Source organism: Protopterus annectens, chromosome 10.part0, assembly GCF_019279795.1.
Source record: "Protopterus annectens isolate FY-2018-M chromosome 10.part0, PAN1.0, whole genome shotgun sequence".
NCBI classification, from domain to species: Eukaryota; Metazoa; Chordata; order Ceratodontiformes; family Protopteridae; genus Protopterus; species Protopterus annectens.
Genome location: NC_056744.1, coordinates 390,751,306 through 390,773,671, shown reverse-complemented (window position 1 = coordinate 390,773,671; position 22,366 = coordinate 390,751,306). Strand labels below are relative to the sequence as shown.

The 22,366-nt window shown below is 36.9% G+C and overlaps 1 protein-coding gene across 2 annotated transcripts in view; it reads right to left on the bottom strand.

The window, feature by feature from the left end:
- RNF2 (ring finger protein 2) overlaps window positions 1-22,366 on the bottom strand; it is a 722,585-nt gene that overhangs the window by 161,679 nt on the left and 538,540 nt on the right. For both annotated transcript variants that reach the window (XM_044085309.1, XM_044085308.1), the window contains one exon: window positions 14,289-14,449. In XM_044085309.1, the coding sequence (XP_043941244.1) occupies window positions 14,289-14,449 (161 nt within the window). The remainder of the gene's footprint in view (window positions 1-14,288; window positions 14,450-22,366) is intronic.

Genomic DNA, 22,366 nt, shown 5'->3' with positions numbered 1-22,366 from the left:
CTAAACCCTGGCACAAGAAACAATCCTTGCCCCCAGCCAGACAAAACATCAGATCAAATAGCAAGCATCTTCACCTCCTACTTCAAAGATACTACAGCTAATATCACAGCCACATTCTCTCATCCTCTCACCACAACTAACTTCCCAAGTAATACTGCTCTCTCTCAGCATACACAGCCACAGCCTCCTCTCTCTGCTACAAACATATTAAGCTAGACTAGTACCTGTACTCATACCCCCTCATCCACCCATACAAACTTAATTAGATCCAATTCCTTTCCAGAATTCAAATTCTCTACTTTCCCTACAACAACCAAAATAAAGCTTCTTCTGAAACTAAAGCTTAGCTCAAATGCAGCAGATGGCACACCTGCAGAATACCAAAAAATAGCTACAGACGCTACTTCTTACCCCATTAGCATTCTCGTAAATAAATCCATCCAAGAATCCTATGTTCCCAACTTCTGGAAAAAAGCAAACATACTACCTCTCCACAAACGGGGTACCTCAACAAATATTTCCAACTTCCACCCTATAGCTATTCTATCCCCCATTTACAAACTCCTAGAAAAATTTGTTCACACCCAACTTCTACAATTCATTCTCAAAAATCAATTCCTTTCTCAAACTCAGCATGGTTTCAGACCTGGCCGTAGTACTTAAACTGCACCAATATCCTTTAGGGACCTTGTTAATAAAGCCCAGGACTCAGGGAAGATTGTTTCCACTTTATTTCTGGATTTATCTAAAGCCTTTGATACTATTTCCCACTTAGTCCTCCTTTCCCAGCTTTCTAACATCAGACTATCTACTCCCTCTCTCAACTGGTTCAGAAGCTAACTCTCTGCTAGAGAACATGCTATAAAATGGCAACACTCTATATCCCCATATATTCATAACCCCATCGTTGTTCCCCCAAGGCTTCGTATTAGGACCCCTACTGTTTAATATTTTCATCAACAACCTCCAACCATCATTCCAACAAGGGTCTCTATTCTGTATGCTGATGGCTCTACCATAATCTACTCCGCTGAAATCTCAACTCAACTACAGCAAATTACTCAATCCGCATTTACTGCTGTAGGGACATGGTTCCACAATAATCACCTGTCTTTAAACACAAAAAGCAAGCTCATAATATTCACTCCAAAGACAAAAACTTCCATTAATAAATCTCAGTTACACATTATTCTCTCTAAACATCACAAAAATTGAATTAGTTGCCCAAACCAAACTGTTAGGTGTCATTATTGACAAAAATCTAAAATTTGACCTACACGTACAAAATAACATCAGCAGGACTCACATAAAACTGGGACTACTCTACAGACAAACATTTATTCAACCTCCTCACAAAACAAATACTTACTTCCAGTTATCTACTTCCTTCTCTAATCTGTGGTGCCCCATTACTAACCAACCTCCAATCCTTCCTCAAAACTAAACTAGAAATATGTTACAAGATAGCCAAATTTGCAACAAACAACCACCACTCCATCCACTACTGCGTACCTCTAAAAACATTAAATTGGCTCAAATTCCCCCACTACCTCACTTACCTCCAATTAACTACCACAAACAGGTTACTTACTAAACCACAGAAATGCCCTGCCCTAAACTCCTTATTCTCCCAGTACAATCCTAATAGCTCCCTAACATCTGAAAACCAAAACCTCCTCCAAATTCAGAAACCTAAACTACCTGCGGGTCAACTACTACACTCCTGGGTAACAGCTAAAACCTGAATCAGCCTTCCTCCAGCCATTTGCACAATGCAATGCACTGCCTCCTTCAAAAATGCCCTACACACACACCTTTACTCTAAATGGATCTGTAACTGCACTAAGCTTCCTCAGGCCATTACACAGATCTTAGTGCCTTCCTATCATTTCCCCTTTTTCTCTTTGTACCCACATTTTTCCATATATCTATCTCAAATGCAGTAACATTTCTTCACACACTCTCTCTCTCTTTATCCATTACTACTAACGACCTCCCCTCCTGACCTTCATATTTACTTTACTTATTTATTTAGTTGACATTCGTTGGCCAGGAAAGTCCAACTGAGCCAGAGCCCTTTTTCAGCAGAGGCCCAGGGAGAAAAGCTCCATGCGACTACAAAGTACATTCTACAACAATAAAATAAAATGCATTGTTTCCTACATTCATTTGTTACATTTATAACATGCACAGTTCAAGACATTAGTTATACCTTAAAAACATCCCTGTTTACATTTTCATCATACAAAGTTCAAGACATTACATTTACAATAATATAACTTATACAGAGTGTAGAAAAACTGTGTTTATTTTTATATGTAAGTGTAGGATGAACCCAGGAGGAGAGTGAAAGTAAAAGACGTTACGTGAGGGAGAGTTAAAGGAGAGTGTTTGGGAGCAGTAGGTGTCAGTAGGAAGAGCAGGAAGACAGTAAGAGCAGAGGTAGGGAAGAGCAGCTCTTTGGAGAAGAGGTGAGAGTGCAGACGGAGGGTTTAAGGATACAAAGGTAAGTATTTACTGTTCAGTAAGAGTGAAATTCAAGGGGGGGGGGGGGTTATAGTGGCAAGTCCAGGACTTTTGCAGGTGTTCTTTGAGTACTTTTTTTTAATTCCAGTGTGTGAGGTATTGCACGTATGGCCAGGGGAGTTTGTTTCAGTTTAGGGCAGGGGGTGTAACTGTATAGTATTTCACCTATAGATTGTTTAGGTTGGGATATTTCTAGTAGTAGTTGATTGCAGCTCCTTAGGTTTCTAGTACGAGTATGGAGACAGATGAGAGAGGAGAGGTTAGGGCAAGAGGAGGGCTTGTTAAAGATGTTATGAATGACAAGCAGTTGTGACGACAGAAGTTGGTGTGGGAATTCTAACCAATTCAGAGCAAGAGCCAGAGAGATGTGTTTAGTTTGTTGCAAACCTGGCAGTTTTACCGCAGGCGATTTCAGGTTTACTTAGTAGGCCTGTTTTCAAGTTGGTAAGGATTTGTGAGCTATGGAGAAGACTGAGTAGAAGGTAGGCATGAGCAAGGGCTGCACGTGACTCTTTTGTAAGAATTTTTTTATTTCTATAGAGAAAACAGAGGTTTTGACACTTTTTTATACAGTATTGACTATGTAGGTCAAATTTTAGTTGATCATCTATTATGGCTCCATGAAGTTTGGTGGGGGGTTTCACGTTAATAGGAGTGTTACTGAGTGAAGTTATGGTGATAGCTGGGTTTGTGGAGACCGAATGACTTTGGGAGAAATAGCAGGAGTTTGGTCTTTTTGGGATTCAGAATTAGTTGGTTATTTGTAAACAATTTTCAACTGAAAAAAAAAACAAAAACAGCAAAACAAACTAAATAAATAAAAATGCTGGCAGGCAGAGTTTCACAGGCACAAATCACTCAAGTGATGATAAACCAAAGGTGTATTTAATGATAAAAATCCACAAGAAAAACAAATAAAACATGAGCGCTTTCGTTAAACAAGTGTTAACTTCATCAGACACCATTAAAATGTAAGACAACCATTTATATACATATAAAAACACTCTGATTGGTAAGCAAAGAGAGGCAGCTAGCTAAGCAACACTGAGATAGAACATTAACTAACCCCTTGATGACTGTGTTACAGTTGAAACTGTTACATCTTAAATGCAACTAAAACTTGTAATTAAAAGATAAATTATTAGTCTCATACTTGTGTCATGAATGGTTATAAACAGAATAAAACTAAAACCAAAGTTATTTTTAAAATCACATGTTAAATATTCACATAATGCTAAAATGTTTCCCAAAGCAAAATACATACAAAAGTGCTTGTGTTTAACAAATGTTTTAAGACATTTTCTTCTTTTCTAGGGCTTTTAATTTCAATACAGGAGAGATGGACGTCCTATCATTTATCTCTGGCCATCTATCTGCCTATAGTAAGACTTGCCACCTTAACTCCTTTAACTCTAACTGAAGTCCCAAGGCTTTTTGTCACTGATGTCTACATGGTCTATTGCCATAAATGTGAAATTGTGGCCAGTGTTGTCTTGACTATGCCTCGCTAATGCATTGTTAATATTATTCTTTCTTATGGCATAGTTGTATTCACAAATTCTGGTGTTAAATTTCCTTTCTGTTTTGCCTATATAAAATGCTAGGCATTGGTCACATGTGGCCATGTAGACCACTGCCTTGGAGTGACAGTTAAATTTACCTTTTACGTAATGGTCTATACCATTCACTGTAAATTTGCTGCCCGATATCACCTTGTGGCACCAGTTACAAGACTCACATTTGTACATCCCTACACGTCCTGTTCTAGTGTAGTTAGAATCTTTCCTAAGAAGGTCTTTTAAGTTTGAGCCCCTTCTGTGCCCTGATGTCCAAGTCATCCATTAAAATGTCCCAGTTATTATAAAAAATGGACATCAAGTGGCGTGAGTCAGAGTTGAATGTAAGCACCATAGATCTACAAAAAGTACTTTTTTCCAACTCAGGTCTCCCCTCTTCAACTTCAGAGGGGCTGTTGTCTAGTGTGTTTTCCCCAACTATGGGCTTAAAATGCCCTACTCTTCTTTTACCTATCACTTCCTGCATAAGCTCATTGAGCAAGTCTACTGGGTACTCCCTCGTCAAGAACATAGTTTTTAAGTTGTCACATTCTAAAAGAAAATTGTCTTCTCTGGAGATCATATGGGCTGCTCGAACTAATTGCCCTTTAACTAATTGACCTCTTTTGATGCTTGGGGTGGGAGCTAGTGTAATGCAGGAACGAGTTTTAATAGGTCTCTTTTCTATGGATCCTAGTAGCATACTTTTCATTATGTCTGTCTTTGTATAAGTGGACATCAAGGTAATTCATATGATCCAGGTTAATCACCCAAGTGAACTGCAGGAATGTAGTGGTGGTGTTAAGATATCTCAAAAACTCTTCCAAATCAACCAGTGACCCATTCCATATCAAGCTGATTTCATCTTGATATCTACAATACAGTTTGACTTTAGAATAGTACTGAGACTGAAATACATAATTTCTTTCCCAATATGACATTACCATGTTCGTGAATGCCCCACCACACACTGAACCCACTGCCACTCCTATGGTCTGCAAAAAGTACCTGCCATTAAAGGAGAAATAGTTGTTTCTTAAAACTTTACTTTTATCATTAAATACACCTTTGGTTTATCATCACATGAGTGATATGTGCCTGTGAACTCTGCCTGCCAGCATTTTCGTTTTTCAACTGAGTTGAAGGAGTTTGGGTGAGACTGTGAATAGAGATGACGGTAGAGTTGTCTGCGTATTGAATGAGGGTAGTAGACTTTAGACAGGATGTAAAGAGAAGATTACTGAAGATGTTGAACAGTAGTAGGCCAAGGATTGAACCTTGGAGGACACCCATCTTGATGGGGATAAAGGGAGAGAGTGCCATTTGAAAGACAGTTGTCTGTTGGAGAGGTAGCTGGAGAACCAGTTGAGGGTGCAGGTACAGAGGTTTACAGAGAAGTTTGGGGTGGGAGACTGTGTCAAATGTTTTAGAGAGACTGAAGAGGAGAGAGGAGGCAAGTTTGTTGTCTGTAGCCTGGGATATAGTGTGGGTAAAGGAGATGAGGACAGTTGAGGTACTGTGGCTGGGATGAAAACCGTGTTGGCTGGGGTGAGAAGGTTTTTCTGGAGTAGGTAGTTTAGTATTTGTGTGTGAACATACTTTTCTATATTTTTGAAAGGGGGGGGGGAAGAGTATGGCGATAGGTCAGTAGTTATTTAGATCAGTGGAATTACCTACTTTGTGAATGGGTATGGTGTAAATTTTTTTCCAAAGTGAGGGGACTGATGATTCAAATACTGATTGATTTATTTAGATGGCAATGGGGTGAGCAATGGAGATTGCTGCTAGCTTAAGTTTATGTGGGAGAAGTTTGTCGGTGGAGGGGGAGCAGGGTTTGAGCTTGGATAGGACAGCTTTGATGTAGTTAGTGGCCATAAGTTTGAAGGAAAAGAAGTTGTTAGGGTTAGACGTGATATGGGGATGTGAGTGGAGTTAGTAGAGTTGGATGTAGGTATAAGCTTGCTTATGGAGTCAATGAAGTAAGAATTTAAAATGGTAAGTTTATAGGTTCATAGGTAGGTACTAGGCAATCTGCCCGAAGGCATTTATAAGCCTACACAGAATGTGTTGGCTTTCGCCGCCCCCTTAGATTAGTTCCCTGTGCCTCTGTCCAGCAGAGCCACTGAACTGATCCCCGGGGTAAACATTCTGTTTCCCATCCACTCATCAAGGTTTCTGTTTCAAGCTGTTTCAAGGTGTGTATTGTTAGGACAGTGGTTGGGTGCTGAGGGGTTTCCTGGGTGGAGGATTTGAGTGATACAGTCCCAGAACTTTCTGTAGTTTTTATGTGCAGTCTGGGTATTAAGGTACAATTTTTTTCTTTTTGATGATAACTTGTTTTTTAACCAAGTTTATAAGTTCTTTATATGATTACTCCCACCCTTCTTACCTCCACTGTTGTCACTTAGAACTTCTTACAAGTACCTCCTCATACTCTTCCATTCATTTTCCTCTTATATACTGCAACTTCTGCAACTTCACTGTTATAGCCTCTTAATGTCTTTCCTAGTTCAAAGTTTCAGTCATAATCTGCGTGCTGAGCATTTATATTCACCCATACTACTATGCCAACTACAGTTGTGCTATACTGCAATTAGTTAAGTGTGTAACATATGTGTGTGTGTGTGTGTGTGTGTGTATAAGCACTTTATATTCACCCATACAGCTATGTCAACAATAATTGTGTTACACTGTAATTAGTTAATTAAGTGTGTTTCTAGTGTGTGTATATATTCTAAATGTTTTTCTGTTTAAGATTGTTTTGCTCCCTCTGTGATGTATATACTCACATAGGTTCATACGTAGGTACTAGGCTATTAGCCCTAGGGCCTATATAATCCTAGCCAAAACGGTACCCTGGCTTTTTCCACCCAAGAAAATTATTTTCCCGTGCCCCTGTCGAGCAGAGCCACAGAAGTGATCCCTGGGGTGAATTTCCTATTTCCCATCCAATCATCAAGATTTTTCTTGAAGAGTGCTAATGAGGAGCTCTGTTTGACATAGAAAGGTAGTCTGTTCCAGAGTATGGGAAGTCTCTGGGACAGGAATCTATCCCTCCAGCATGTTCTGTTTATTGTGGTGACAAGGTTTAGGTCCCTAGACTAGTGTAGCTTGGAGGGATTGGGATTTCTTTAAATTGAGCGTGTCCAACAGCTCTGGGTTTCACATAGCTTTGTATGTTAGGCAGAGATTGCCTCTGAGTAGGCGATATGCGACGGAGTAAAGCTGGAGTTTTTTGAGACGGTCTGTGTAGGGCATCTATTTTAGGCCATTAATCCTCTTTGTGAGGTATTTCTGTGACCTTTCCAGTTGTTGTAGTTGTCTTGTGAGGTACACACCAAAAGGGGCGTTGTACTCTACAATGAGTCTAATGAGTGATGAGTAGAGGGGAACAATGACCTCTTTTTTTCTGGATGAGAAACCTTTTGTGATGAGGTGAGCCACGTAGAAGGATTTCCTGACTACTGTGGCGATGTGATTATCAAAGGAGAGATTACTGTCCACCTGTGTCCCAAGGTCTCTTATCACACTTTTGGTGTTAAGTAGACTCTCACTTATGTGGTAGTTCATGGGTACAGAGTTTTTACCAAAGGGGATGATAATACACTTTTTGGCATTGAGCTTCAGGCCATGTCTTTGACACCAGGCATCTGTCTCAGTGAGGCCCATTTGTAGTATGTCCACATCGTTAGGAGTTTCAATTAGGGCTCCTAGTTTGCAGTCATCTGCAAACTTTGTTAGCCAAAGACCTTCTGTGTTAGTCTGTACTTCAGAGAAGAAGATACCAAACAGTACTATATATTCTATTTGTGTTTCTTTTGGAGCTTCTCTCCTAGGGCCTCCACTGAAAATGGGCTCTGCTTGGTCCAGTGGACTTTCCCAATAAATAAATACCAATAAATAAATAAGTAAAAAGTATTATTTTGTACCTGATAAACCAGAAAAGGATATCACAGTGTTGTGGAACATCTTGAGACAGTTTCACATCTTTTCAGGATATAAAATTAATGAAGATAAAACAAAGATTATAGCTGTACACTATGTACCCACACATGAATTGGTCCAGCAATACTCATATGTATGGGGACAAGACAAAATTAATTATTTAGGAGTATGGAGTTATGGCACCTAAGGATTTGTGGGAAGAGATTAAACTAATGATAATACAAAAAACTGAGAAACTGGAAGCTCTTATTTATGGCTATGGATCAAAAAGATACAAGTGGTGAAAACGTTTTTTATTCCATTTAGTTTTACATACAAGTCGCACATACTGATATCAACCAAAGGAGAAGTTGTGGACAGTAGTTAATAACGAGTTGAAGGATTTTATCTTGGAGGGGAAAAGGACAAGGGTCAAGTGGGATAAGTTAATCCTGCCGATAGAAAAAAGTGGTTTAGGTTTACCTGATTTGATGGGGTATTTCAGAGCTACACAGTTAAGGCACTTATACATAACACAAGCAGAAAGCTATAAAAGGGATAGTGATGAAGTGTGTGTGTGTGTGTGTGTGTGGGGGGGGGGGTTCAGAAATAAGGAGAAAGTGGAATTTTTGGAAGCAGATCCCTAAGGTGAACAACAACAGCCACACAGAACATTATATTCATAAAGTGCCAGAAAGTATTCGAAGCACTAAGCCAACATGGGAACACAGAAAAGAGATTCTGCTGATAGGGACGACTGCAATTAGGGGTACACAGAAGAGGCAAGAGAGAAAACTGGCAAAGGAACCAATGTATTTGGATTAAATATCCAGAGGGAAAGGTAAAAAAATGTAACGAAGCCAAGAAGACATTTGTACTGCCTTCCCTACAAGGACTTGATTTTAGAGTACAGGCAAAGAGAAAGGAATAGGGGGGTTTAAGTGAAAGACCTGCTCTTTTAGAGTTTCTTTTTTTTTTCTCAAAAAAATTTTTTTTTATTTTTCAAATACAGTTGAATAAATTCCATAGTATTTGTATATAACATCTTAAATAACTATGTACACTATTTACATCAGCATGACACTATAACAGAGCTCAATATATACAATTACTTTATAAGTACAACAAGCCAGTTATCATAGTGTATATGTTCAGTTATTGTAAAGTGTCAATCAATGATAAGACTTTTTCCATGGATTGTTAATAAATGGCTTAAGATGAATCCTTTAATTTTAATTTCCAACAATGCTGGGGTCTTCAGTAGGCTGTAGAGGTTTTCCAAAGTCGGTATTGTGTTTGTATTCCATCTTCTTGTTATACATTTCCTTGAGATTGCAAGTATTGTCCAAACTAGATACAAATTTGACTCATTCAAATGAGGACCTTTGTACACATTTAATACTAGAGCTTTAGATAAGTTAAACGATTCACTAAATAAAGCTTGCAAAAAGTTTTTAATACCATTCTAAAATGGCTTAATTTTAACACAGTCGAAAAAAATGTGATTCCAACCTGCATTGTTTATTTGCTCACACCTCCAGCATATCCCCTTTGTGGAAGAATTAATTTTAGTAATTCTATCTGGAGTTAAGAATTCTCTGTGCAAGAATTTCCAATTAAAAACGTTCCAGTATTGTGTAAAGGGTGCATGTTTTATTGATGATAAAATATTTGATTTAATTTCTTCAGTTAGCTGTAATGAGTATCCTTTTAATTCCAGTATGAGGATTTGGGTGTTGTTTTATAATTTGTCAATATCTTGTAAAATTTTGAAATACTATTATTATTATATGATTATTATTATATATGATTTCATATAGGTATTTCGTAAGTTTAGGTATTTCTTTAAAAGAAGAATTACTAATTATTCTGCATAAATCTTGTGAATACGTGAGAATGCTTTGCATAGTTAGCCAATCTTGTGGAATTTTGTATGTTGTTTCTACTGTTTGCATGTCCAGAACTTTTAGTTCTTTAATACATTGAAACCAACAAACAAATCCTTTCTGTTCCCAGGAATTAATTATTTCTCTGCATATTTTATGTGGATAGCTCTTTGTAACTATGAATGGTGTTAAAAGATCAAAGCAGATTTTTAAATCTATATTTGCATTAATAATTTTCCTAAATGAGTCAATGTAATGATTAATCATAACGAGTTTTAGTGGGCTTAGTTATGTTATATTGCATACTAATACATAATATGTGCCATGGCAAATTGTTTGTATCTGTTATTTGAAATTTTTTTTGTAAATCAAATTCATTTATTGATATTACAATTAGTAATTCTTTACAATTTGCAAAATAATTTGGACTTATGTAATCTGAGATTGTTTTAGATATTGATGCTTTTATATACGTTTCTTTATCAGGAAAGTTTAATCCTCCCTGTTTCCATGGTCTGATATGATGTATTAAAGCTATACTGTTTTTTTTTTGGGAAACCATAAACATTTTATTAGGCATGAGTCTATTTCTTTGAGTATATTCCTTTCTAGTAACAGTTGTATTGCCAAAGCTATATACAGAATCCTGGGTAGTAAAACCATTTTTATTAACTGTAGTCTGTCTTCAAATGTTAATATTATTTTGTTCCACTTTTCCACAGAGATTTTAATTGTATTGATTATATTATTGTAGTTTTTTTTAGACTAATTCATTATTATCCTTGCATAACTCGATTCTTAGATATTTTAAGGTAGATTCTTGTTTCCCTACAATGTGATTCCGCTTCGTCTGCAATTCCTTTTTTCTTTTATTTAGAAATAAAAATTTTGATTTTGATTTATTGAAATGGAGTCCTGAAGTCCTGTAAAATGTGTCAATTAAAATATCTAATTCTTCTAACATCTCTTTTGTATTGGATAATGTTAATAATATGTCATCAGCAAAAAGCATTACTTTAGAATTGTATTATTCATAAACATCTACTCCTTTGATTTCTGTATTGTTACGTATTGACTCTGCCAATATTTCAATAGCCAAAGCAAATAGAATCGATGACATGGGACATCCTTGTTTAGTACCCTTTGTTATATGTATAGATTCAGGGGTGAAAGGACCTAGCTTAACATACGCTAAATTATTTGTATATATATTCTTTAGTAGATGAACAAAGGAAGGAGGAAATTCAAATAACACCAGAATTTTGAATAAACAGTCCCCAATTTAGGGAATCAAAGGCTTTTTCTATATCTAAGCCAATTATGAGTGTTTATTTAATTTCTTTATTAACATAATCTACAAGAGAAATTATCCTTTTAATACTGTCATGTGCGTGTCTATGATATATAAATCCAGTTTGATAATTATTTATTGTTTTGGATAGTGGTATTTTCATTCAGTTAGTTAACATTGTCATAAATATCTTATAATCATTACTTAATAATGATATAGATCTATATGAGGTACAGAGGTTTGGGGATTTGTTTTCCTTTAGGATTGGTGTGATTAAGGAATATCTCCAAGAGGGTGGTATTAAAGCTTGTGATTGAATTTCTAATAGAGTTTTATGGAAGAGGGATAGTATCTCTGAAGGAAAAAGTTTATATATTTCCATAATTATGCCATCTATATCTGGAGCTTTATTATTTTTACCCTCTTTTATTGTATCTGTAATTTCTTTCTAGGATATGGGTGCTTGCAGATCTAGTATACATTTTTCTGGTATTTTTTATATTAGAACATTTTTCATCTAGATTTAATTGACCGATATGTATATTTTCTTTTTGGAAATGTTCCATATAGTGATTTCTATAGGCATCAAGAATGTCACCTATATCCAAGACATTTTCCCCTTTCTTTTCATGGAAGATACTTTTAATGTTATTAACTTTTGATTGTATTTTGATTCTCGTGGATAAATTATGTAGATATTTGGAAGAAGTGGCCAAGGTATTAATTTTTAGTTTTTCTAAAGCTAAACTAGTTTTATGTGTTAGAATTTCATTGTATTTATTATTTAATACTTCTACTTTCTTTATCATCTCCAAATGATTTTGATTTTTTTCAGCTTTTACTGACAAAAGTTTGGATTGCAGATCTAATAATTCAGAATCCCATTCTCTGATTTTTTTAATACCAAGTTAGGGTTTTACCATATATGTAATCTTTTAATGAGTCTCATATGATTATTTTATGTATCTCTGTGGTGTAATTAATGTCTAAGAAGAACTGTAATTCAGATAATAACCAGGGTTTGAACTCTTTAGTTTTAGTTATATATGCTGGAATTCTGGAGTTAAAGATTAATGGTTTGTACCCATTCTGAAGTTTTAGTATCAATGAACTGTGGTCTGAAAAGGGGCAGGGAGTGATTGAGAAATTAATGACTTTTAGAGTGTAAGTCATGGGCAGCAAATATTTTATCTATTCTAGTTTGACTACCAAATCTGTGATCTTGATGGGAAACAACAAAGATTTATCTTATGTAAATTTGAAAGTCTCTTTTAGAGTTTCTAATTGAATGTGGAACAGAAGGTGCTGTTAAAAAGGGGATTATTAGTACAGCATATAAAATACTGAATGATAACTATAAGAATCAATCAGGAGGTTAGAAAAGATTGGGAAGAGAGACTGGATAAGCAATTCACAATTAAACAATGGGATGACACATGCATGGTTATTAAAATATGCAACAATGTCTAGAAGATTTAGGATTCTTGCTTGGAAATGTTTGCATATGTACTTTTATACCCCAAGCAGACTCCAAAGAATTCTTCCTTGGATCGATGGCAAATGTTGGAAGTGTGAAGGGGAAGAAAGAGGTAATTAGGAGCACATGTTTTGGGATTGAATGAGTTGGCAAACTTTAAAAATTCCCTACAAAGTACAATGTCAGAAACATTGGGTGAACAAATGGATGTAACTAAAGATATGACTTTTTGAGCTGGGATACATGATCTGAATTGCCTATACATAATAAGGCCTTGTTAAGTTTAATTCTGGTGACTGCCAAAAAAGTGATTACTAGAATATGGAAATCAAAGTATAAACTGACTGTATTTGAAGTACTGAATATTGTAACAGAGAAAAAAAATTGGAAGTGAGAACTTTAGAAAAGGGTAGAAACAAATGACAAAGAAAAAAATGGAAACTATGGAACAATACAAGCAGAATATGTTTTGGAGGAGGAATGAGGTTTATGGAAGCCAGGAAATGATCAATTTATGTAATGCTGAATTGATGCTAAACATACAAAGCATATATGTGATGTATAATATTTCCAACTGGGAGGATATTAATATGATTTGTTTCCTTCTATATAAATGTGTGTTTGCCTATGTCTTAAGTGATAATTCAATAAAGCTGCTAAAAAATGGGACCAGTACAGTTACTCAGTTAACATTTAAATCAATCAATTTGAAAAATGGGATCACAGAATATACAGGTAAGGACAATGAAATTCAATAATCCCATCATAACACGTAACTCACAGAATATACAGGTAAGGACATTGAAATTCAATAATCCCATCATAACACGTAACTCACAGAATATGCAGGTAAGGACAATGAAATTCAATAATCCCATCATAACAAGTAACACATCTAAATGAATTACTTTATTAACTACACTGTATTGTCATTGTCTAATGTATTAACAGAGAAAAATGACAACTAAACAAAATTTTGGCAAGTTGTTTCCAGAAATTCCAAGACCATCACACCAGGAAACAATATCATGGGATGATCATACTGGGGGCCAGCAGAACTGAGGACCACAATGCTGTAAAATCTCCAGTAGCGAAACTCTCAAAGGGTGCAGATCCAGGAACAAGCATTACCAATGGCTCTGCATCTGCTCGACATTCTGGTCCTCCAACTTGCTGCTCTTGGTAGAATCATCCCAGGACATTTTTTCCGATGTGACAATCCTTGACTTTCCAAAAGTAAATGTCGACAGTCTGCATGAAAACAATGGCTTTGATTCAGACAGCTAGTACATAGTGAAACACTACTTAGTGGCTATCCAAAGGGTGTTAGGATTCAAATACAAGGAGTAAAGCACTGTCTCCTTAGCTGTAAGCAGCTTCCATGATTCCAACACTGGAATATTAGTGATAACAGACCCGTACAGCACTCGTGTATGAAACAGAGCCCTTACTTAAAAAGACTCTGCTTTAATTTACTGACATTTTTTACTTTAGTTTACTCTCAATATTATAAATTACACTGAAAAATTAGTAATACTGAGACATCAGTACTGACACGAAGACATCAGACCTCCCAGGTAAAAAAATGAGCGTTATTTTACTTTAAGATCATAAATGATATTACGTACCCACTCCTGAGGGCTGTGATGATGCAGTCAGCACAGAATCGATGTAAGCACTCCTTGGTTGTCATGGTGTTCTTTAACATATCCAGGCAAATAGGGCACATCAGCTCACTGTGAAGGCTCCGTGGTGACACCACAATCTCCAAGCCATCTGTAATTGCTTCCTATAGGATACAGGTAGGTATAGGTTATCATGACAATGAAGGGCAGATGAGAAAGGGTGGATGGTAGAAAAACAGAGAACAGGTGGTCAAAACAAAGTTGTTTTTATCTGAAAAATAACTGCCAGCTGTTCAGGTTTACTATAAGAAAAACAGATTGATAAACAATGCATAACCTCAACTATTTTTTTTACCTGTCAGTACAGCAACATTAAAGATCTAATGTGCCTTCTAGTCTCAGACTGGTATCCCATGAAACAACCCTTACACAAGACTTAGTTTCTTTCAAATGCACTTCACTTAACATAAAATGGCATCCCTTTCAAAGTAAACCCACCAAATCTGAACAGGTAAGTTCATATGGTCAGTGTATCTGTCTCTCTCATACCTGGTACTTGTTCTCCCATTGTGTCTTCTATCACACACAAGTCTGCTTTCCTTTGTTTGCAAAGTAAGTGTAAAACTGACAAGCCATGGCATTCATTAATATTGCCTGCTTAGTTGTTTAAACATTTAGTTGAGTGTGTGTGTGTATATATATATATATATATATATATATATATATATATATATATATGTGTGTGTGTGTGTGTGTGTGTGTGTATGTATGTCTGTGAATGATATATTATATACGTGTGTGCATATATATCATTCTCATCTCAAAAAGAATGCAAGAAATAGTGGGGGTGCACAAAACAAATAATTTGCAGCAACCACACACATATATGTGCATGTGCATATACATACATATATATATTATATATATATATATATATATATATATATATATATATATATATATGTGTGTGTGTGTGTGTGTGTATGTATATATATATATATATATATATATATATATATATATATATGTGTGTGTATATATGTATATGTATATATGTATATATATATATATATATATATATATATATATGTATATATATGTATGTATATGTGTATATATTTATATATATATATATATATATATATATATATATATATGTATGTATATGTGTGTGTATGGTCCGTGGAGGTGGTGCTGCGGTAGCGTTGTCGTCTCACAGTAAGACGCTGTCCGGTTCGATTCTCAGCTAGAGCATCTTCTGCGTGGAGACATGTGTGACTGGGCGTACCTTCGTTGAAGGTTGTGCGTCAGGGCTGGTAACTCGGCACGTAAAAATCAACTACCAATCATTAGCTGACCGTAGTTCCGCTGAGGCGACCCCTAACCGGGAAAAGCCAAAAGACACAACATATATATATATACATATATATATATATATATGTGTGTGTGTGTGTGTGTGTGTATATATATATATATATATATATATATATATATATATATATGTGTGTGTGTGTGTGTGTGTGTGTGTGTGTATATATATATATGTATATATATAAATATATATATATATATATATATATATATATATATATATATATATATATACATACAGTGGATATAAAAAGTGTACACACACCTGTTAAAATGCCAGGTTTTTGTGATATAAAAATATGAGACCACAACAAATCATTTCAAAACTTTTCCCACCTTTAATGTGACCTTGTACAATTCAACTGAAAAACAAACAAATCTGCTAGGGAAAAAATAAAAAAGTACAATAAACTGGCTGCGTAAGTGTGCACACCCTTAAACTAAAAGGATAAATGCAAATGGGAGAACATAGTAAATTCATTGACTTTAAATAAATTTGAACTTACTAGTACAAAGTAATTTTTTATCGCCAACACTGAAAGAACATGCTTAAAAAAGCCAAATCTGTCCTTTTACTGACTATTTCTGACGCTGCAAACAATTAATTAGAAAAAAATTTAAAGAAAACTATTAAAGACAACAGAAATATAAACAAAAATATGTTGTTAGAATATTTAAGGACAGACAAAAATCTATGGTTTGTGAAATCAGGCAAGGGTGGGACAATGGTAATTATGTTCACAGAGCATTGCATGAAAGCTCTAAAAGAACAAATTATGAACAACGCTAATTATTTAACAGTAAGTTGGAATGAAGCATTAAGTGCAAATAAAGTAATATTACTAGATATGCTTACTACTGGGAAATTAACTTATGAAATGTTTGATTTTCTGATGATAAAAAAGCCAAAAATAGCTATGTTCTTTTTATTCCAAAGATACAGACATGTACATGTTCAAAAATGGAATCATTAGCAAAGACAGTGGAATATTACTTTTTCCAACATTGAAAAACAAGTTACTTAATTACAAAAATCAGAGACATAGACATTGCATCTTCTACTGTGATTGCAACTTCAGATGCAAAATCCTTACACTCAATAATACTACATGAAGAAGGGCCTGAAACCTTTAAGAATTGGTTGCTAAAACATGAAAAAATGTCATCAGATAAAATTAAGCTGAACTGCTTGAACCAGTACTGGATAATAATTCTTTGTGTTTGCTAATGTGGTGATGGTTTAAGTGATGGCATTAAATTACACCAATTTTGTCATGGCAGAATGGGAGAACAGAGTTGTGTTTGCATCAGATTAACATGGATGTATAAAATTCTGTAGTGCATAAACCACTGTGATTACACTCTGAAATCACTTAAAAGATAAACTAGTTAAGCAAGTCCCTAGTGTGAGACCTGGTCTTGACAGAGCACAGGGGGGCTTAACAAAAGTTTGCTAAGCACCCCTCAGTGCTGTTATAATTAGATCTTGATCTTTAAGACCAAAGCTGACTTTGCTGACCAGCGAAGGAAAACAGTGAAAGGTGAAACAGCTTTTATAAGCTGTTAGAACTTCACTCTACTACAGAAATGTGGCAGAACCAAGTGTCTAACAGCTCTTAAAGTTGCTAGTTCTACAGATGGGCACTTAGATTCTCTCTGCTGTTTCCTTGACAGCATTAACTGCTTTACTGAGATGCAAAGCATTTAAAATCTTGTAGAACACTTTTTGCTTCTACACATTTTTTTCCTCTAACTGGCAGTACACAGAGCAAATAAAGCTCGATACACTACAAAGAATTACAAGTTGCCAATCATAATAATTTATTATTTGTTCTTAACATGGATGGGCGACCATGGTGGTGCCGCGGTTAGCGTTGCCGCCTCACAGCAAGAGGTTCTCCGATTCGATCCTCAGCTGGGGTGCCTTTTATGCGGAGTCTGCATGTCCTCCCTGTGGTCGTGTGGGTTTCCTCTGGGTGCTCTGGTTTCCTCCCACATCCCAAAGACATGCTGTAGGTGGATTGGGCACTCTAAATTGGCCCTAGGTGTGAGTGTGTGCGTGTGCCTTCTGTGGAAGGTTAGGCGCCGGGCTGGCAACTCGACACCATTAAAACTCCACTGCCAATCATGAGCAGATAGGTGATCTACTGTGGCAACCCCTAACTGGGAAAAAGCCGAAAGAAGAAGAAGAACATGGATGCCAAGATTTACCTCTTGAGCTTTACTCTTGAGGGGAAAATCTTGGAATCCTTATATTGAACCCCATAATAAGCAGGTCATGATTGGAGACCTGATAATAATCATCTATAATGTAGACACATTGACAAACTGTTTCTGTTACGGAATGGCAGGAAAAATGTTAAGTGAATTTTGCAATTACATTAATAATTATGAGTCTGTGAAATTTTAAATTAATTTTGGAAAGGACACTACAGTTCTTGGATTTAGAAGTGATGAAGGATCGTGATTAAAAATACAGTTAAAGACAAGATATAGCAAACAATATTTATTTTTTTACACTACTACAGCGCACATCCAAATCGGTTGAAAACAACATTAATCAGTCTATGGTTAGACTATCAAGAATAACATCTAAGGAAGGCAATTTTATAGAAGCTGAGGAAGAGTATAAAAAAATATTTATAAGTATGGGCTAACTAACAGTATTTTAAGAGGAGAAGAAGTACCAACATCCTGGAAGAAGGCAGTGGTAGCTTTACTACCTAAGGAGGGTAAAGATCATCAAACCAAGCTTCATACAGGTCCATTTAAATACTTAACCATGATTATAAAGTGTTTATATCTACAAAGGCTAAAAGAATGGCAAAAGTGATACCAAAACTGATAGATCAGTGTGGTTTTGTGGAAGGGAGGCAAACATTTGACAATATTAACAGTACACTGATTATCCAGAGGGAAGCACAATGTTAAGAAAGTACCACTTTTATTGGTGGGTCTTGATGCAGAGATGGCATTTGACAGAGTAGACTGGGACTTCATGAGCAGGGCAATGGAAGCATTTGCTTTCCCTGATATAATTCTAAGGCTGATTAGAAGAATATATGATGGATCAGAAGCGCAAATTAAAGTGGGTGGGGTCCTCTCTGACAATTTCTGCTTGAGTAGAGGAACCAGGCAGGGTTGTCCACTTTCCACTTTGTTGTTTGCATTATATTTAGAAAGTACAGTTGTGTACACTTACCATAAATGTAGATGTTCGAGTGTATTCACTGTTGCAGTCAATACATTTGGGTAATCTTATTATTTTATTTATTTATTTATTTTACATTTGTTAACCGGGCTAGTCCAGCTGGATACAAGTCCATTTTCAGTGGAGGCCCGAGGAGAAAAGCTCCGCTATCTACTACATGGTCACAAAAACAGTACATACAAAAATATCACAATGGTTATAAGTCAAGTATGCATATAAGTCACAAGTAAGAAAGGCAGTAGCAACAATTTCAGGAAGTTTATAAAGAAGGGGATAGAAAGACAAGGTAATTATTTAAGTACAGAAGTGGTAAGAGAAGGGAGAGAAGAATTAAGTTTTGAGTTATAAGAGAAGTATTGTTATTTAGTTGACAGGAAAAAGAAAATAAATTGAAGAAATATATTTGGAAGAATCTATGGATTGAAGGAGGAGAATAGAAGGTCATAGAGGAGCTAGATCAACTGGGATTGATGCAAGAACAAAGCCAGTGTTTAGTAAGAAAGAGTTTCAATTTAGTCTTAAATAGTGTAATGGAAGTGTGGGCTGCAAGGTCTGGAAGAAGTTGGTTCCAGATCTTACCAACTGAGTTTGAAAATATGGAATCACCTGCTGTATTCTTAGAACGAGAAGTCTGAATCAGTAGTTTATTAGAAGAGCGTAGGGCTTTTAAGTTATTGTAGGGTTTTATAAGGGTGGAGAGCATGGGTATGTTTTCAGGGTGGTAAAGGGCTTTGTGGGCAAGTGTAAGCTGATAGTACTGAATTAGGTGTGGTAACTCCAGCCATCCTAGTTTAGAGAGGTTCTGACAGTGATGTGTTTTATATGGAGAGGCAGTGGCAAACCTTGCAATGTTGTTGTAGGCTGTTGTGAGCTTATTAATGTTATGCTTGGATAGGTTAGAATAAATGGGGGAAGCATATAATAAAGTGGAGATGAGATGTGTTCTTGCTATGGTAGTTCTTGCTTCAGTAGTGAGGAAAGTTCTGATTCTATAGAGAGAACCTAGTTTTCTATTAGTTGCTTTAATGCTGGAGTTAATGTGAAAATCAAATTTTAGTAGATTGTCAATAGTAATACCCAATAGTTTGGTTATTTGGTCAGGAGATATAAGGGTGCCATTGTTAGAAGTAATTGTGAAATTAATAGGGGGAGATAGGTGTGTAGGTGAGAAGAGGAGGAGTTTAGTTTTTTTAGGGTTTAAGAGGAGACAGTGGTTAGAGAACCATTGCTCAATAGTAGTGAATGTCTTTTGGGTAAGGTAGTGAAGGTCAGCTTGGTTTGTGGCAGAGCAAATGATGGTGGTGTCGTCAGCATACTGAATGCAAGTAGTTAGGGGTGTGGCAAGATACAAGTCATTAATGAAGATGGAAAATAAAAGAGGACCTAAGATGGAGCCTTGAGGGACCCCTAAGGTGGTGGGGAGAAGTTCAGAGAGATTGTTGTTCCATAAAACAGCCTGTTGCTGGCAGGTTGCCCTCAGTCGGCCTGAATTCCAATGTCCTGGGTCCCGCATCAGCCGCTGTCGCCCCTTCCCTGACGTCAGGTCGTCAGGGGTATAAAAGATGCGGCCGACACTATTTTCTTTAGTTTTTCTTGCCCCAGATGTCAGGTGCCCCCTAAAAGTGTAGCCAAAATTTATATACATAGAAATACATGCACCAATGTAAACATTACCTTCATCTACAAGCAAATACACCACATAGGTTGTATAAATCAGAGAAGGAAAGATAGGTTCCATCAGAAGAAAAAGGGGGATGGCAGGTAGGTAACCTGGACTGCAACAGTGAATACACTCGAACATTTACATTTATGGTAAGTGTACAAAACTGTACTATGTTCTTCATGTTTCACTGTTGCAGTCATTACATTTGGGTAGAGTCCCAAAGCATTGGATGGGAGGCTGGAGCTAGATGGCATTAGAAGCGGCTATGAGGCCCTGCAGAACTGCAGTGGCAAAGCCTGCCCTGGATTTAGAGTAGAGTGGCAGATGATAGTGCTTGGTAAAGGTGTGCACTGAACTCCAAGTAGCAGCCTCTAAAAATGTCCTTGGTTGGTACTCCCCTGAGAAAGGCTGCAGAAGTGGCTGCAGCTCTGGTTGAATGTGGCCTAATGTCCTTAGGCACTGGCTTGCCATGGTGTAAGTAACAGAAATGAATGCAGTGGCCTATCCACTTTGAAATAGTCTGCTTTGAGATAGCCTTTCCTTGTGATGCTGCAGCATAAGCCACTAGTAATTGTTCTGTCTTTCGAAAGTCTTTGGTTCTGTCCAAGTAGAATCTAAGCTGTCTGTGAACGTCCAAGGAATGCAGAATTCTCTCCCCCTTGTTCTGTGGATTTGGATAAAAAGTTGGCAGATGAATAGTTTGGTTAAGAGCTACACTGGACACCACCTTAGGCATAAATGTTGGGTTTGTCCTCACAGGGACCCTGTCTGGATAAGAAATGATAAAAGATTCTACAGCCATGAGTGCCTGAAGCTCTGAAACTTGTCTTGCAGAAGTTATGCTAGGAGCAGAGCTGTTTTCCAAGATAAAAACTTTATATCAGCCGTTGCAGCTGGCTCGAAAGGTGGCAGGATGAGTTTTTCCAAGACATAGTTGAGGTCCCATGCAGGCATTGGTGATCTTCTTGGAGGCCTTAAGTTTTTGGCTCCTCTGAGGTGCTGTTTTAGTAAGGGATAAGAAAAGATTGGTGGTTCTGTATTGTAATGAGCTGATATGGCAGAGGCATGAATTTTAATAGATGAAAAAGATAGACCTTTGTCCAGCATCTCAGTTAAGTATTGCAAAATCTGAGGAATATTTGGCACAGCTGTATCAGTTCCTTGTGCCTAGTTTCAAACACAAAATCTCTTCCATTTTCCAGCATAAGATTTTCTAGTACTAGGCCTTCTGGCCTCCAAAATGACATCCATCCCAGCTTTACTGAGAGATGTGTTTTGAATGACTACATTATCTGCCATGCTGCCAGGTTTAAAGTCCTGAGTTGGCTGTGCAGGATCTGATTGTGTTGCTGGGACAGTAGATGAGGTATCTGAGGCAAGGTCCAAGCTGGGCATTGAGACAAGCTCCTTAGTATTGGATACCAGTACTGGTGGGCCAGTCTGGGGCAATTAGTATCATCCTTGGCTTCTCCTGTCTGACCTTTAGGAGTACCTTGGGGAGGAGAGGCAGAGGGGGAAATGAGTATACTGATAAGTTTTTCTAGCTGAAAGACAGGGCGTCCACTTTCCATGCTTGTCTGTAATAAATCCTTGTACAGAATCATTTTAGATGGTAGTTGTGAGGGGAGGCAAATAGATCTATGTCCGGGCATCCCCGTTTCCTTGTTATCATGCTGAAGACTTGTGGATCCAGGTGCCACTCGTGGGGATCCATGAGATTTCTGCTTAGGTCGTCTGCCAGAGTACTTTTCCTTCCTGGCAGGAATTGTGCCTGCAGGTGCACTTGGTAAGTCAATGCTGTGTCCCACAAAGTCATGGCTAGTCTGCAAAGAGGGT